The sequence below is a fragment of the Phoca vitulina genome, unplaced genomic scaffold (assembly GCF_004348235.1).
Source record: "Phoca vitulina isolate PV1807 unplaced genomic scaffold, GSC_HSeal_1.0 scaffold19, whole genome shotgun sequence".
NCBI lineage: Eukaryota > Metazoa > Chordata > Mammalia > Carnivora > Phocidae > Phoca > Phoca vitulina.
In genome coordinates, this window is record NW_022589722.1 from 18,884,271 (window position 1) to 18,901,767 (window position 17,497).

The 17,497-nt window shown below is 48.4% G+C and overlaps 1 protein-coding gene across 2 annotated transcripts in view; it reads right to left on the reverse strand.

The window, feature by feature from the left end:
- NUAK1 (NUAK family kinase 1) overlaps positions 1-17,497 on the reverse strand; it is a 72,484-nt gene that overhangs the window by 9,810 nt on the left and 45,177 nt on the right. For both annotated transcript variants that reach the window (XM_032416135.1, XM_032416136.1), the window contains exons 3-5: positions 12,396-12,547; positions 9,786-9,851; positions 684-803 (exon numbers count right to left, since the gene is read on the reverse strand). In XM_032416135.1, the coding sequence (XP_032272026.1) occupies positions 684-803; positions 9,786-9,851; positions 12,396-12,547 (338 nt within the window). The remainder of the gene's footprint in view (positions 1-683; positions 804-9,785; positions 9,852-12,395; positions 12,548-17,497) is intronic.

The following is a 17,497-nucleotide window of genomic DNA, read 5'->3' on the forward strand; positions in this document are numbered from 1 at the left end:
AGTCTGCTTGGTATTCTCTCTCTCCATTTCCCTCTGCCCCTCCCACTCATGCTCTTTCTCTCTAAAATAAATGAATAAATCTTAAAAAAAAAAAACCTATATTTCCTTAATCAAAGATACATGCTGTCAAAGATACATGCAAAAAGATATTCATTGCAGAGTTAGGGGTTTTTTGCTTGTTTTTTTGGTTTGTTCTAACGGGGAAAAACTGAAAACAATCTGTCTAAATCTAGGGAATTGATTAAATTATGGTATATTCATAAAATAAAAATTATATCATCCTCAGAAACCACGTTTTTTAGTAATAACAAATTCAAAATATGTCACAATATAATTTTAAGTCAATAAAAGGCCACATGCACATATGTATACACGTGTATATAATGATTGCCATTATTTTTTGAAATGCAGAGATCGACACTGGAAAAAAGTCTAAAAGAAAAGTGACAAAAATACTAAGTGGTTATCTCTTGTGGGGGAAATTGCAGGTAACTTCATTTTCTAGATTTTTCAAATTTTCTCCCAGGTGTCTATATTGTGGCTTTTATAACCATATAAGGAAAAGCTTTCTCCACTTGCTTGCCTTTTTGTTTGTTTGAAGTATTTCTTATATCCAGTTCCTGCCCTCCCTCCTCCCTTTGCTCCCCCACCCCCACCCCCATACACCCCAGCAACTTGCTCACCTCTGGCCCCCGGTAAGGTCTCCCATTGACAATCTCAGGAGAAGCGTAGAGTGGGCTCCCACAAAAGGTCTGCAAGAACTTGTCCTTCTGGTACAGGTTGGAAAGCCCAAAGTCAGCAATCTGCAAAGAGAAGCAAGACCCAGAGAGGCCGGTTAGCATTCCAGGGGGTACCTACCTTGAATCATCTGAGCACTAGGGCACCTGGGTGGGTCTGCCAGCTGGGTCACCATTTTTTCTCCAGTCCTTAGTCTCCATAAAAGAACCAGTCCACCCACAGGACTGGGCCAGTGACTCCCAGCCACAATCTTTGGTGTCCACAACAGATTCTGCTGGATCTGCACACATGTTCTCTTACTTACTCAAAACCGCTCCCTGCATGGACTTGACCTTCACTTCAGTTTAGACCCACTCTGAGAAACAGCCACAGAATCACAGCCCTGACGTTTCTGACGCACAAGACAGTACACAGCTATTAATCTGGGAAGTGCCCATCTGTAGCCCCCCTAAAAGCACATTGCACCCACAGCGACTTTCGAAAAGTCACACTTTGGAAAACCGTGACTGATATCACTGATACCAACCCCTTCTCATCCACCCCCACTCTCCCCAGAAGTCTATTTTGCCAATGTCGTGAGCCCAGATGAAATCTAGGACCCCAGAGTCCTAGATTTTGAGTCACCATATATCAGCCCAAACTCTGCCATTAGCCATCCGTGTGACATGGAAACAGGTCCCTTAGCTACTCTGAGCCTCAGTTTAGCCACCAGAAAATGGGAACCCAGGATCCTTTCCTGTTCTGGACCGTAGTATTAGTGTGAGAAAAAAAAAAAATCAATCACTCAAGATGAGACCATGAACGTAAACCTTTAAGTCTTCAAATTCCATACAAATGCTCTACCTAACCCTGCTTCTTTCGTACTGCACACCCCTTGGAATCACTCTCTTCTCTCCTGGTTTCTTGAAGCGTTTTATTCATTATCCTTTATGGCAGTACCCTTCCCTGTGTGAGTGTATGCGGGCGCGCTTGTGTGCATAAGTACATATAATCACATACATACACGTCACATATATACATATGTATGTATGTATACACATATGTAGCATATATAAACATACACACACACACACACATATATATAAATAATAAATTCTCCTTGCCCATTAGACTCTGAGTCCCCTGAAGCAGGTAGCATGTTCCACATTTTCCCTCATCTTTGTGTCATCCACTGTTTAGCACCTGCCCCCACCAAGAAATACTTGTCACTCGAACAGGCAAAACCCTTTGAAAAGCACAAGACAACGAACAGAATATGCAGAAGAAGAAGAAACTTAGTCACCGCTTCCTGAACAACCTCCAATGATCAGGCCCTGTTCTGAGCGCTTCACCCTCTCTGATCTAAGCCCATTTACACAACAACGTGCATATACTTCATGCCACTGACCTGTACAGCTAAACATGGTTAAAACGGCAAATTTCATGTTCTGGCTATTTTGCCTCCATTCTTTAAGCAGATCAGGAAAGTGGGGTTTAGGGAGATGTGATGAGGCATCTCAGGAGAGCTGACTAGCAGGCAGCAACATAAAGCCGTGCCTCCAAGCCTTCACTCCGGCCTCCTGAGACAAGCCACCGTGGACTTCTGCCATTCTCCGCGCGGATTTCCACTGGAGGCTTATAAATAGGCTGAGCAATTCACATGCCCAGCGAGCAGCCCAGCCCCGATGGTGCTGAGGCTTTCTTTTGAATGCAGCCCCAGAATAAGCCTATTCTAAAAGTCGCCCCTGAATGAATGAATGGAATGGCATTGAAAGCAGCTGGTGTATAACCAGCCTCAGAAAATGCATTCTCCAGGCTCAGATTGCATTTAATTGCCCGGAATTCCACTTTCTTAGCAAGGCCTCTGATTCACTTGCAGGAAGTTGGTTGGAAGCTTATGAAGTGTGCCCTGTCCATCAGAAAAGGAATGGAATGGCCACAGCCCGGGAGCACGTCCCAGGGCTTTGTCCTCGGTGAGCGCAGCCAAGGCGAGGCCCCAACACTGTGCGGGGCCCGGGGGCGGGGGGAGACATCCCCTTGCCACCCCGCGATGTGCGATGTCCGCGGCTTCCAAGTACACACACCCGTGAGAGGCACCCACCACCGCGGCGTGCAAATCCCTGCACGCACACACTCACGCCGGAGCGCTCCCAGTCCGGGCACGCTTGCTCTCTCTGCAGCCGTCCTGAGAAGCGTGTTTATGTTAGGGCCCACTCCCATCTCCACAGACTGATGTTTATCAGCCTCTCCCAGTAAAACTGTCATTTGCCGCTGACAGAAGATTCATAGAAATGTAGATTAGCCTGTGTTCTTGGCACTTCAGTGGAAAAGAAATATTAATCAACACATACACACACACACACACACAGAGTTCTCAAACCTTGAACCACCTAAACTCGGGCGGCAGCTCTAAGATTTCACGCCCTATGGAGCCTCTATCAACCAGAAGAGCAGGAATGGCCACTGGGTATAAAACCTCTCAAAGCCTCAATTTCTCATCTGTAAAGTGGAAGCAGGAAGAGCACTGACTGCCACAGTGTTGTAGTGAAAATTAAATGATGGAAAGTATGTAAAATGCTTGGAATAGTCATTGGCACAGAAAAATGGGCCTCAAGAAATCTTTGCTTCCCACCCTTAAATCCATAATAGTAGCTTTATCAACCTCACGATACTCAAAACAACACTGGTTTTTCCATTTCAGGTAATTATTTTAAAGCTTCTTCCTCAAATAAATATACTTTTTAGAAGGGAACTGCACTAAATATGAATATTAAGTAAAAGAACACAGAAGGTTCGAGGGAAAGGCGAAAGCCAAAGAGCGAAAGAAGAGAAATTTGGGAAATTTGAAAAAGCTGAAATTGGGGAAACAGTGATTTTAAACATAATAAAACAAAATAACTGAATGAAAGTCATACTTTGCTGACACACCAGTAACCTCTGGAGAAAGGTAACTACTCTGCATTTTTGCTAATGATGGGATTGTCCCCTGCCTGCTATGGGCTCCCAATTATGTCCCCACACTGGGCTGATACCCCATTCAGCCTGGGCTCTGGAAAGGAATCTGAGAAGCCAACACTCAGGTCCTTAATTTCTGGAGTTTTTGTTATTACCAAGCCGTTCTAGAGGTGTGCGCTGCTGGATAAAAATCAGAGTTAGAAAGACAAAGTAGGAAGTGATTCTTCACATCTCCAAACAATTAGCCTCACTACAACACGGATGCACCATGAAGACGCTGAGCTAAGTGAAGTAAGCCAGACGCGAAAGGATAAATATTCCGTGGGTCCACTTCTCCGCAGTACCTAAAGGTGGGTTAACCTCAGATCTCTGTGAATAATCGCTGTGAGCTCACTGGATGAAAAAGGAAGTATCCAGTTGCTGGTGGGTAAACGCTGGGGGAAAACACTCAGGAGGTCAATAATATAAGTGAAGGGCTGATGGTCTTTCGCAGTGTCTGAGAGGAAGTGCAGTGGGCTGGACAAATCAGAAGAACCTGGGGCTAGCCTTGGACTTGGCCCTCCTGGGTGATGGGCGGGCCCTGCCAAGTCACTCAGTCTCCTCATCTGCAAAGTGGGAATAATCACAGAACCCACCTCAGAAAGCTGTGTGGGGACTGAAAAACAGGGATGAAAAGACCTTGGAACAGTCCCCGTATCAGCTGATTCTAGATGACAGCAAGTCACTGCTGGTGGTTTGGTCTGCTTAACAATTGTTTGCTAAGACCCAGTGCCCACCCCAGAGCCCAGAGGAATTATCGTCACCCACTTCTGGAATAGGCATGCCCAGAGTGAGAGGCTGCACTGCACGATGGGAGAAGTAAAGGATGCGGGGTTTGAGGGTTTGGGTTCAAATCCCAGCCCTACCTCTTACCAGCACTGAACTTAGGCAGTTAATTAATCCTTCCCTGCTCCAGCTCCGGTACCAGCTGGGAAATGATCGACCCCAAGCGATCTGGGGAAGCTCTTCACTGAGGGCACCTCCAGGATGCAGCCTCTCAGGGGACCCCAGTGAGCAACCTGTCATGACTCACCACGCATTCAACTCGGGCATCCCTACGTGGGTGCTCTGGCCACCACGACACAGGCAGCCTGGCCATCGGCCACCATCAGCCACCATCAGCACTTGGAGAGTCCCTCCTGGGAACAGCTGTCTGCAAGCTGCCTACAGACAAGGTAAGGCAGGCTGAATCAAGGACCAAAACCGTGCCCTCGTGTGATGCTCTCCTAGATTTGGGGCAAATTTGGGTAGTAGTGGTAGAGGTAGAATTTATCAGGTGCCTGGCCCTTAGAGTCGAGTGGCCTTAAGTTTGCAGCCAGCCCCATTGCTAATATTAGCTGCAGGAACCTCCTCATCCATAAAATGGGGGATAATCCGACCCACCCCGGTGGAGACATTCTGAGATCCAAGTGAGATAAAGCACATGGAAGGTCTGGCACAGGACTCTGGCTTCTAGCAGAGGCTCAGGAAAGGTTACTTCCATTTTCCAGCCTCCATTCCCTATTCCTGTGCTTGCTGCTCCTTCCCTGTAGAAGGCCGTCAGCACATTTCTTTCTGTCAAACTCCTACCCATCCTTCAAAACCAAGTTCCATCACCACTACCTCAGGAAAGGCTTTTTGGTCTGGTTATAGTTAACAGACCCCCCACTTCCTGCTTAACGCTTCCAGAACACTAGACAGGGCACTATGAGGCACATAGCAGGGCCATCTGGCCCTGCCGAGAAAGGAGGATCAGGGAAGGCTTCCTGGAAGAAGAGGCATTCAAGCTGAGACTGAAAGGAGGGGCAGGCAAAGAGCAGTGAGAAGAGCATACCAAGCACAGGGATCCATGTGTGCAAAAGCCAGGGAGCCAGAGAGAGCTCAGTGGATTTGAAGAGTGTGAGTCCTACGCAAGTTGCTTTCTCTGACCACCCTAGCTAAAAGCACCTGCGAGCCTCCGCCCTCACTCTGCACAGATTCTCTTCGCCACCAGACAATTACATTCTGTATTTATTTGTCTGCTGCTTGTGTCCGCAAGTGGAATTCTAAGTCCACTAAGGCAGGTACCTTATCTTCCTCACTCATCTCCGTATCCTTCTCCTGGCCCCTTGTTATTGCTGGCTGAACAGCTTCGAGATTCCGAGCTCCATGATAAAGACCTGGAATGCCAGCATCCAGCACAGGGCCAGGTGCATAGTAGGAACTTAGTAAATATCTGTGGTCGAGTATATCCTGCCCCCAGGAGATACCCAGTTTGCTGACTGCGTAAGTGCAGGAATAGAGGAGAGAATGTGGGCATGCGTGGATACACACGTGTACACAAACACATACATAAATGGATGAATGAACAAACAAACCGATGGGTTAATTAATGCACGAATGCAGAGTTCTCACACGCATATAATCAAAGCCCAGGGGCCATATCCCGAGCTGCCCCGTTTGGCCTTGTTCAGCCTCTGAGATTTCTAGCTCATCTTAGCCCTGGCCATTCAAAGCTGCTTTTCTTGTCCACAGCAGCGGCGATTCCATTGTCATCAGGGGCAACAGGCCATTTCCCCTCTGCCGCTCTACTCTGAGCCCTGGGAGCTCACCAAATTCCCAGCCCTCTTTGAGGAGGCGAGCTGACCCCAGTGCTTGGACCTCTTCTTATTGTAAGACATTTTTACAGGACCCTTCTATGGGAATTGTCGGCATTCCATTCTCCCAGAGAGTGGGATGTGAATCTGGCCCATTTTTATTAATTGCAAATTAATGCAATGCTGGGTATCTATTTTCGTAGACATAGGCTTACTCCGCAGAGGCTTTAGCAGGCTTCTCCGGAGTACGGAATGCAACCCAAAGAAGCACATTGCTCTCATTCTTTCTGCCAACAGACTATGTGAATATTTTTAGAAGCCACGCCCTCTCGCCCTGGCCAGATAAATAATTTCCAATGCCAGATGTGCTCTTTGCAAATCAACATCAGGCTGAGAAGAGGGGAGGAACAAGCTACACAGCTCACACCAAACTACAGTGACATGCGACAAGTTTAAACCAGTAGCATTTTTACAGGCCTCCCACCCTTGGAATACGGAAGATGGAAGCGCAGCTAGAGAGGCACCAGAGGGGGCTCCAAGAGGGACCTGGCTACTCACATCCCGTTGCTTTCTCTGCCCGCCCTGGAGCCAGATGCTGATGCCAGAGGCTCACTTGAACATGGAGGCCGGCGTCTGGCCATGTGTCTGCTGCCTTTGCCACCGGTGCCCTTTCTAAATATGTTTCCAGCAAAATGCTGAGTCAGGAAGAGCCGGGCAGACACAGCCGGAAGACAAATCAACACCAGCTGAAATGCATTTTTAAAAAAATCTTGGAAATGCATGTGAGATGATGAAAGAGAATTTGCCCAGAAGTCAAACATGGGAGTTCTCCTCCTGGCTGTCATCCCTTCACCCCAAACCCAAACAACCTAAGGGTACCTACTGTGTGGCAAGCACCGGGCCACACTCCAAGGAAACAGAGACACAATAAGCCCACACTGATTCCCTGCGCGTGACCTTGGGCCTGTCACCTAGACCTATAGGGCCTCCATCATTTGAGCGAGGGGGCTGGAAAATGACCCTCAGTGTTCATCAGGCTCTAGGATTCTCAGATCCTAGCAGCATCCCTTGAACAAGCAAAAGGAAGAACCCGTGTTGGGGAATGGGAAGGTTTGGTTTCTGTGTGTGTGTGTGCACGCACGTGTGCGTTTTACCTTGGGAGATGCCAGGAGAAGAGATTCTTAAGGAAAAGACAAGGAGGAAAAAAAAAAAAAAACATGAGTGAAAGTTCAATTTTTATAATGTTCTGTGTGTCTGCTCTTAACCTATACAATGGACAGGGAGCGCAGATGGAAGGACGTGGTCCTGGGAGCTGGGAGGCCCAACACCACTACCCCATTGCTCATTCAAATGTGCCATTCCCCAGGGCTCCTGCGGCATTGTTCCCAGCACAATTGCTTTCAGAATTCTAACTATTCTTCTCCTCCATTGGGAAATTCTATGACTCCATAGGAAGCTATGTGCCTTATCACTTCTGGGACTACATCATGGGACCAAGAGGTCACACTGTCCCACAGAACCCAATCCCCAAGCCAGAGGCTCACATTCCAGGCCTTGTAAAGACTACATTTTGTTTGGAGAGCTCCGGAGGCAGGTGGCAGAAAGAATCTGCAGAGAAAGTTACCAGGGTGGATGACACAAACCCTTAGAAATGTGCCCCTCAGACCAGCACCCAGTTCTCTAGCCGTGGCCTGGCCACCACTCCCGAGGACCCAGGCACCTTCACGGCAGCTGACTCCCCGTTCAAAGTCCTCTCTGGTGACCAACAATTGGCGCAGGTGCCTTGGATATTGAGAGTTGAGTGCTAAGTGCTCTGTGCACTAAAATCCTCACATTTGCCCTTGACTCCCCAGGCACCCCGGGCACAGGGCACGCACATAACTGCTCGGGAAATACTCACTGAGAAAATGAACGAATAGACAACCACCCCCAGAGTCAGGACTGGCATCCCTACTGGACACACCAGAAAACTGAGACAGGGGATTCATCTCTCCAAAACACTGCCATTAGTCAGGGACAGAGTCGTGATTCAAATTCAAATCGCAGGCTACCCAACTCCAAAGCCACCGCTCTTGATCTTGACTCATGCACGGTGCTCAGCAGTGTATGAAGCTAAACACGGGGTATCTTGTTTAGTCCTGAATGCAAGCCTGTGAGCATCACTGTTACCCCGTTTTATAGTCACAGAAACAGGATGAAGTGGGTTTCCCCATGGCAAGCAGCTAGGAAGCCACACAGGAGGGAATTTTCTGACTGGACAGCCAGTGCTCCTGCTAGAATAATCCAGAAAGGGAGAGACCTTGAGATCTCACTTCCCGATCCTAGGAAAAACTGCTTTGACCAACTGCTTCCTCCGTATTCTATGGACTAACACAGAAAGAGGTCAACGACTCGCAAAAACAAGAGGTCATCCTGACGTGACTTCGAGGATCCTCTCAAAGGACAATGGTAACTAATGGTGGCCGCCATGATCTGCAAACAGTGTTAATCCAAACTCGGAGCAAGGCAACAGTCTCCCTGTGATGCACCCCACCCCCTCCACTGAGCGCAAGAGCAACCAGGAAAGGGGGCGATACAAGGTCGTTCCCATGCTTTGTCCGGGGCCCAGGGATGAGGCACTAACGTCACTGGTGGCCAGTTAGAGGGATCCCCTGGTGTCAGGAGTACTGAGGCCATTTCATAATGAAACCCATGCAGCGAGCTCCATTTATTTTGAAACCGTATTTGCTTATTTTGCAGCCGTGATCAAAAGGATGCTGAGAGTGCTCCGCAGGAGGTGCTTGAACCCCGTGGGCCAGGAGAGCTTGCTTCAACTGCAGCGGCAGCCAGCAAAAACACTCTCCGTGGCAGTAAACCCCCTCACCGGACGGTCTGCTCCTTTCCCAGCAGCACATACCACCACAGCCAGCTGCCCAGTTCCACGGCTGGTTCGGGGGCTGGGAGGGTCGGGAGAGAGAAGGAGAAGGCACGGCGCGGCAGGGACAGAAGGCTGGCAGGGAGAGAGTTCCAACTGTTACATAACCTGGGGACCCACTGGCAACTCAAGCCCTCAGGAGTCAGACACACACGGGCTCAAACCCAACTCCACTTACTTACTGCTGTGTTACCTCGGGTTGGTTACTTAACTTCTCTGTGCCTCGCTTTCCCTATCTGCGAAATGATGTCAATAACGGCGCCCACCTCATAGGGTTGTGAAGATTAAAGGTAAGCGATAGCAGGCGAACATGACAGGACATACACACGCAATATGTTACGGCTGTAGGTGTTTTTATGGTGACGATTGCGGACTACAAGCTTCCTGAGGACAGGGACTGTATTTTGTCATCTTTTTCTCCCAGCATGAAGATCGAGGCCTGGCATGTAGTTGGAGATCGATAAATGCTGGTCAAACTGAGATGACTCCCCGCATCCACCGGCCAGGGCAGGACGCAGCCGCCTGGCTCCGAGGCTGCAGCCTGGGGCACCTTGAGCACCCCGTTCCCCCGCCCTGCGTATCAATCCACCAGGCAAGAGCTTTACCTTAATATTGCAGTTGTCATCCAGCAGGATGTTTTCCAGCTTCAAGTCCCGGTGGACCACGCCGTTCTGCAATGAGAAGACAGGCGCGGACGTGAATGGGGCGGCCGGCACGAGAGACAGAAAGAGGGAGCGGGAGGGTGAGCAAGGGGAGACATTTGACAGATGAAAGAAATGCGCCAGCCCCGGTGGTCTTTGCCTCCATCCTTCAGGGCTTCTCTTACTGTCATAAGGCTCCCCGCCAGCCAGCGACCAGAGACAGGAGAGCATTAGTCACTTGCTGTGCGGTGAAGGGAAAAATGACTGGAATCCATTCTCCCCCAGAGCCTGTAAAACAGCAGGGGGATTCTTGGTCGGAATGTAATTCCACTGTGTGAAAGCAATAGAGTCACGGGCGGCGGCGAACAATGTCTGTCTGTGCTGGGCTTCTCAGGGAAGAAGCAGATTTCTCTGCTGGAGACTCAGAATGTGGGGCTCACGGGCCTCTCTTGTCTGTCTGTCTGTCTGCCTGCCTGCCCCCTCCCCCCCCGCCCCCCCGAGGATAGCAGAAGTCCCCCCACGGGCATTTCCTGAGCAGCTGGGAGGGAAGTTCTGCAAGACCCTCTGGGCTCAGCTAGACTCAAGGGCGAAGGGTGAAGGTGGGAGGGGCCCAGGAGACCCTAGCCACTGGGCTGACCCAAGCAGGTCGCTGCCCTACCATGTGACCTTTCTGTTCAAGCAAACTCTGGCAAGGCTGGAAGCTGGCCTGCACTGACAGGCAGACAGCCCCGCTGAGGCTGAAAAGGAGTCATTAACCAATAGGCTGCTGGTCTATCCCGCGGTAACACCTGGTGCGCACAATTCTTTGTAAAGCCCAGTGATCTTTTAATGGGATGGGGGGAGGGCATGGGCAGAGGTGGAACAGAAAGAACCAGCTACTTTGGGCTGGGCGGACAAATAGCAAGGAGTAAGTTTTTCATATCGTTCAGCATAAAGGACATTTGCGATTGAAGCTCCTCTTTTAAGCAAACCAACTGGCCAGAACATCTCTGTCTTTCGATCGAGACTTCTTTAGTTCAGAATCGGCATGTTTATTACAGTTGGTGCTTTAATTGTTTATTTTCCTTTCCATTTGACAGTCCCTACCACCTCCAAAAGCAAACCTTCCAGGATGTGTTTTGACTTCAGAAAGGCACAAACCAAGGCTCCTGGAGGAAAGATACAGAATCTAAGGTCCCCGATTTTTTCTAATTTTAAAGACTGGGAGCAGTTTTGGTTTATATTATTGCATTCCTAATTTTCAGAGTAAGATGGAATGAGTCTGACAAAGCGCCATTCATACAAAATCTCAAGTACTCACACACCTCAAATAATGAAAATATGATCTGCAGTCCTTTATGATGATGCCTGATGATAAAGTACAAAATACTGTATGATCTGGGTCATCAGTGCTTTTCGAGTCAGCAAAGAGAAGTCCAACAGTGTTCGCATGGGTTAAAGGTTTTAGATTTGAATAATATCTTCTAGTTACTTACGGAGCCGCTCTCAATTAACTGGAATATTTAACATACCAGAAGGCCCCATGTTGCAATCATTTGAACGAAGAAGCTGACTCTATTTTGGATGCCATGTTGGACTCAAGTCACTATTGTCCTCAAAGTGAAAGACTGTTCCAGGTGTGACCATTCTGGGGGAAAGTGCAAATACGATGGGAATCATGACTAACATGATTAATAATGATGAAGGCTGAAATACGTCTTGGAAGTAGCTATGTACTTCATTTCCTTCTCCAAAGACAAAGGGTGGCTTACCTGACTGTATTATGAGCACAACCCATTAGGTGTGTTGCAATAAAATGTATGTGTAGGTACGTAACCTAAGTGGATATGACCTATGCAAGGAAAGATACTGAGAGCACAGGAAAGGTCACAACCAGTAACTTCACTTCTGGATTTTCCCTCAGGTGAATCATTCAAATGAGAGGAAAAGGTTAATATATAAAGATGTGGATCACTATATATATTAACCGGAAATTGGAACCAGCCTTAAATGTCCAACAATCACAATAATTACACAGAATTTTTAGTAACATAGGAACATGTTCTGATTAAAATACTAAGTGACAAGGCAAGACGCAAATGTACAAATACATGCACTGTGGTACTCCGAATCCTGAAAAGGAGGAAGAAGGTCATTGGCGGAGAAACTGGGGAAATCTAAATAAAATCTGGAGTTTTGTTAATAACAGCGCCCAAATGTTGGTGTCTTGGTTTCCACAAATGTACTATAGTAACGTAAGTTGTTCCCATTAGGATCAAGTGAGTGGGGGGCATATGGGAGCTCTCTGTACTAGCCTGGAAACGTCACTGTACATCTAAAATTATTCAAAATAAGAAGTTCAAATAAAAAAAACTAATGTTAGGAGTAGGAGGAAGAAGATGGGAAAGAAACAAATGAAAATGTCAATCATGGGTTATGCCTGGATTCTGGAATTCTGGGTGATGGTGATTTTCTTCTATTTCATAAATTCTCCACGCAGACGATAATAAACAGGTATCACCTGCAAACTGTGAAAACAGTCACATGAGCATCAAAACCGTCGGCGACCCAGGCTCTGGCAGGGCTCGGCCATACCTTGTGACAATAGTGCACAGCAGAGACAATCTGCCGGAAGAAGTGTCTGGTCTCCCTCTCGCTGAGGCGTCTCCGCTCACTGATGTAATCGTACAGCTCGCCCTTGCTTGCGTACTCCATGATGATCACAATCTTATCTTTGTTCTCAAACACTGTGGGGGGGACAGCAACACACAAACACCCTGTTTATCCAACAAGCTCACTTATGACTCCAGAGGGTGCGAGGGAGGACAACGGAGATGTCACTGAGCAGGGGCCAAGAGCGACCGGTCAGGACACAAGTCAGGCCGTTCCACGGGCCGTTCCCGCCCAGGAGCTGGGCGAGAGTGTTCCAGCCAGGTGGACAATGACATCACCGCTCTTGTGACCAGACACACCTCTGCAACCTGACGGGAAAGGTGCCTCTCTTTTCTGAGGGCCCCCCCACCCTTCACCAGGCTCGTTCTCCAAAGCCTCGCCCACCAGAACGCCCCCCCAGCTACAGGACAGTGCAGGATAACACCTACCTTCTATGAACTGTTCGATAAGGACCTCACAAGCTACTCTGAACCCAAAAATGGGTAGTTGGACTTGTCACCTCTTTGCTCAAAACCTTTTAGACTTCTAGACTTTCCATCTCACTCAAAATAAAACCCAGTGTTCCAAATTGGCCCAGCAGGTCCTGTGTGATCCCGTGGATCCATCCTAGCCCGATTCTGTGTATTCTGCGTATTTATTTAGCTCTTCTCGCCTACTAGAGTGTAAATGAGGGTTGGTCTATTTCATTCACAGATGTCTCCCCAGCACTCAGAACACTGACAGAGGGGCTCAAGTCACAATTATCAAATGAGCGAACTCAAAACTTCCTAAGTGCATTTGGACAATTACAGGAAATAATTACTATGTGCCAGGCTCCTGTAAGGTTTTGAGTACCTGACATGTACTGACTCATTTAGATCTTGCAACAAACTTTCAGGGAAATACCACTAATTTTACCACTAGTAAAATGGGGACACTGAGGCCTGGAGAAGTTAAGAGACTTGCACAGTGTGGCTGAGCCCTCCAGACTGGACGGGGCTCATCTCTGGCTTCCAGTGTGGATGGGGACCCGTGATGCCACCGGCTGATGGCATGTCAGGACCACTGCAATCACCCCAAGCTGGGTTCCCTGCCTCAGCCCCTTCCCACGCAACCCCCACACCACCATGGAAATTGTTTTCCCAAATGCTTCTCTCTCCCACTTCCCTCTCACCAACTCTGACACTCTAGCCGTGATGCTCACACTCAGCTGGACTAAGTCCGTGGGAGGAAGAGCCAGGAAGATGCCCACAGGAGCGGGTTCGGGGAGACCACGGAGCACAGGTGCTAGCTAGGTCCTCAGCATCCCCTCCACCAAAGCCACCCCATTGCTATCTGTTTCCTACTTTGGGCTTTCACATAGATGTCCTTTGAGCAAAGAAAAAATAAATAATTGTTTTGAAACCCATCCCTCCCAAGGGACATGGCATAAAAACCTTTGTAGGGTATCCAAGATCCTTCCTAAAGGATCCCTGCCTATATCCCTCTGTCTCATCAGCTTCCACTGTTCCCCATCAGGCCCCCGATGTCCACTAATGCTGAACCATTTGCTGTTTCTCACAATCTCTGTCTCTGTCTCCCTGTCTCTGTCTCTGTCTCTCTCTCTCACACACACACACACTGCTGTTTCCCACCTCCTCCCCTCTGCCTTTACTACCTGCCTTACCTGTGGGGGAAATTCCAACCTATCTGTCAAGACTGAACTCAAATATGGCTTCTATTTTGCCTCCCTCTGCCTCTCACTGTGCTACTCAATACTTGTATGATAGCCCTTTCAAACTGCATGGATTTATTTGCTGGTTTACATATCCATTCCTCTGCCTGGACTGTGAGTCTGGACTTTTAGATGTAGAAAGTTTAAAATCAGACCCTCCTAAGTAGGATTCCTGGATCTGCCTCTTACTTGCTGTGTGACTCTGAGGGAGTTGCTTGCCCTCTCTGTGCCTCAGTTTCGTCAACTGTAAAATGTAAATAATACTAGTAAGTACTTCTTAGAACTGTTGGGAGTGTTTATTGATATTGGGTGTGTTAAATGCTTAGAACAAGGCCTACACTTATAGCATGCACCCAGTGACATTAGCTATTATTGTACTATTGATATTATTGGACCCCAGGGCCTTAGCACTGAGCCAGACTCCTAGACACACTCAGTGAGAATGGAATTGAACTGGAACATGCCCAGGCCTGGGTCCTCTGTCCTCCCACACCTTGTCACTGGCTGTTAGAAGCTCAAGCCCCTCCAGTTCCTCCTTGGCTCCTTCAAGTCCAGCCAAACCTCTCTGATAAAAGGAAGGGGGAAGGAGGAGGGAAGGGAGGACGAGGAGGCAAGAGAACGGCCAGATAAAATTGGCTGCTCCCGTGTCTGCTGACTTCGGCGTACCCTGCAGCTTTGGCTCTTGCCAGGGATTTCAGCCTGTTGTGCCCTTTTCATTAACAATAAACTCCGGAAACTGCAAAACTGCCTCGGGGTGCATGGCTCAGGCTCTGAAAATGATGGAGAGTTGGCCCGGGAGAGGGCAGCGGGCTTTCTAATTTTAAAAAGTACTTTGACAGAGAGGGAAAGTACTTTGACAGAGAAATAAATGAGGGAGGTTCACACCCCCAAAAAGTCTGATGTGTCCCTAAAGGAGGCCAAAGTCACCAGTCCCTTCAGTGATTATCAGAACGTATGGGTCGCTGGTCTCAGGCAGACAAAAGGACTGTTTCGGTGACAGGATTCCTCCCTTTCCAACTGGCCCGCCTGGTATCAAGCAGAGATAAACACGATTCATTTCAACACCAAATATTTTACTACGTGAGGAACCTCCATCAGCGAGTCCTGCTAGGCCCACCTCTAAAATACATCCTGATTCTGTCCTCGTGTCTGATGTCCCCGCTCACCCCTTGCTCTAAATCTCCATCCTCGCTGGTTTCCTGCCTTTTCTCTCTTGCCCCTCAGCTGATTTTCTGTATTCAGAGGGGGCTGGGGAACATTTCCAGATGCGCGTGCCGTGGAGCACGGGTCCAGCAAGATATTCTGGAAGAAAATGTGCCTGTGATCGAGCATCGGCAAAATGTTTTTTGGACAATGCTAATACCTGATTGCCCTTGGAGGGTCTGGTTTCTTTGACTCTGAGTTTTGCAGGTTGATTTGGCCATTTCAACATTCCTCCTGACATCCAGAGGAACTAATGGGGAGCCAATCTGGTAAACAATGGGTGGAGAGGGCGCCTGGGTGGCTCAGTTGGTTAAGCGACTGCCTTCGGCTCAGGTCATGATCCTGGAGTCCTGGATCGAGTCCCGCATCGGGCTCCCTGCTCGGCGGGGAGTCTGCTTTGCCCTCTGACCCTATCCCCTCTCATGTGTTCTCTCTCATTCTCTCTCTCTCAAATAAATAAATAAAATCTTTAAAAAAAAAAAAAAAAAATGGGTGGAGATGATAGGCGGGGCTCACGGGCAGCCAGGTGAGAGACCTGTCCAAGTGGCCACGTGGGGCTCCACCCTTCCCACAGGAAGCAGCACAGCCAAGCCTCACGGTCAAGGCCCTCATTGTAACCCTCAATTAACTAAATGCAAATAACAGTTCTAGACTTGGTACATCAGTGATTCATCAAGGAGGCCCCGTGATGTTAAGTATGAAGCTTCCAGTCCTTCCTGATAACAGTGGCACTTACTGAAGGCCTACTATGTGCAGACTCTGAGCTAATAAGCACTTTGCTTGAATTATGTCTTATGGCCTTGGTCCTATGAGTATCCTCGCTGTACACATGAGAAATTCTAAGTACAACCAGGTTAGTAACCACCATGGCCACAGAGCGAGTCCAGGGCGGAGCCAGGCCTAGGCCCGCAGTCTGACCACACATGCCATGCTCCTAGCCACTACACCATTTTACATATAGGTAACCCCCCTGAACCTCGGTCTCCTCATCAGTCAGATGCAGGGCCCTCGGTGAGCTCAAGGGTCCTGCTCCTTCCAGATGGTGCCTTTGCCAGTGCTCAATAAAGGGCAGCTATCCTCAGAATTTCTCATCTGCCTCCTAGCCAGCTTCTGCAAAACAAAACCGTAAGACTTTTGTCTCCCTGCTGCCATCACTCTTTAAAACGTGTTGTGGCTGGAACACTTGGGTGGCTCAGTCAGTTAAAAGTGTCTGACTCTTGGTTTCAGCTCAGGTGGTGATCTCAGGGTGGTGGCATTGAGCCTGGCTCTGTGCTCAGCACGGAGTCTGCTTGGGTTTCTCTCTCTCTCCATCTCCTTGTGCCCCTCCTCCCTGCCCCACATGCACGTGCTCTCTCTCTAATAAATAAATAAATCACAAAAAAAAAAGAATGCCTACTTCTGAGAAACACTTGCATATTAAAAAAAATAAAAATAAATTTAAAAAAATAAAATATGGTGTGGCTTCCTCAGAATCACAAAATTTTCGAGCAGGAAGGGCCTTAGAGACCAACTATTATTTTTCCAGAATAGCCAAGGATTTCTAATGTATAAGAGCAAGGCCTTGGGAATTTCTCCTGAAGAATGACCAGCTTCCGCACTCCTGGCCCAAGGCTCCTTGCCCATGCTAAGGTCACTATCAGCGAGGTGATAGGAACCCTCTTGGCCATTCTTCTGGCAAAAGGGGCCGCTTCCCTTGGGCACTTTTACAACTGGTTATTTATAAGCCCAGAAATCTTGTCTGTGTTTATGTTATTAGTCACTAAGCAAAAGCTTATTTTCCACCAGTTGGGAAGGGTTTCCTTTCTGAAAAATGAAAGCCTGTGTCTCTTGGCCAGACAGCTTTACCCAGAAGCCTGGTGGCTCCAGAATGGTAAGGAAAACTATGGCCCTTGACATGCCAGGCCTACCAGGAAAATCAAAACCCTGAATAGAAACTTAGCTCAGCTTGAGTCAGACCGCAGCACAGGGGCCATGTCCATGCACTGCAGACCCAGGTTTGAGTTCTAACAATATACTTGTATAAAGTACCTGCTATGGGACTGGCACTGGGGATACTGAGAGAAGACTTTACTAGGGGAAGAGTGGGAAAGGCAGGCCAGGCAGGGGGAGCAGCACGGGCAAGGGCAGA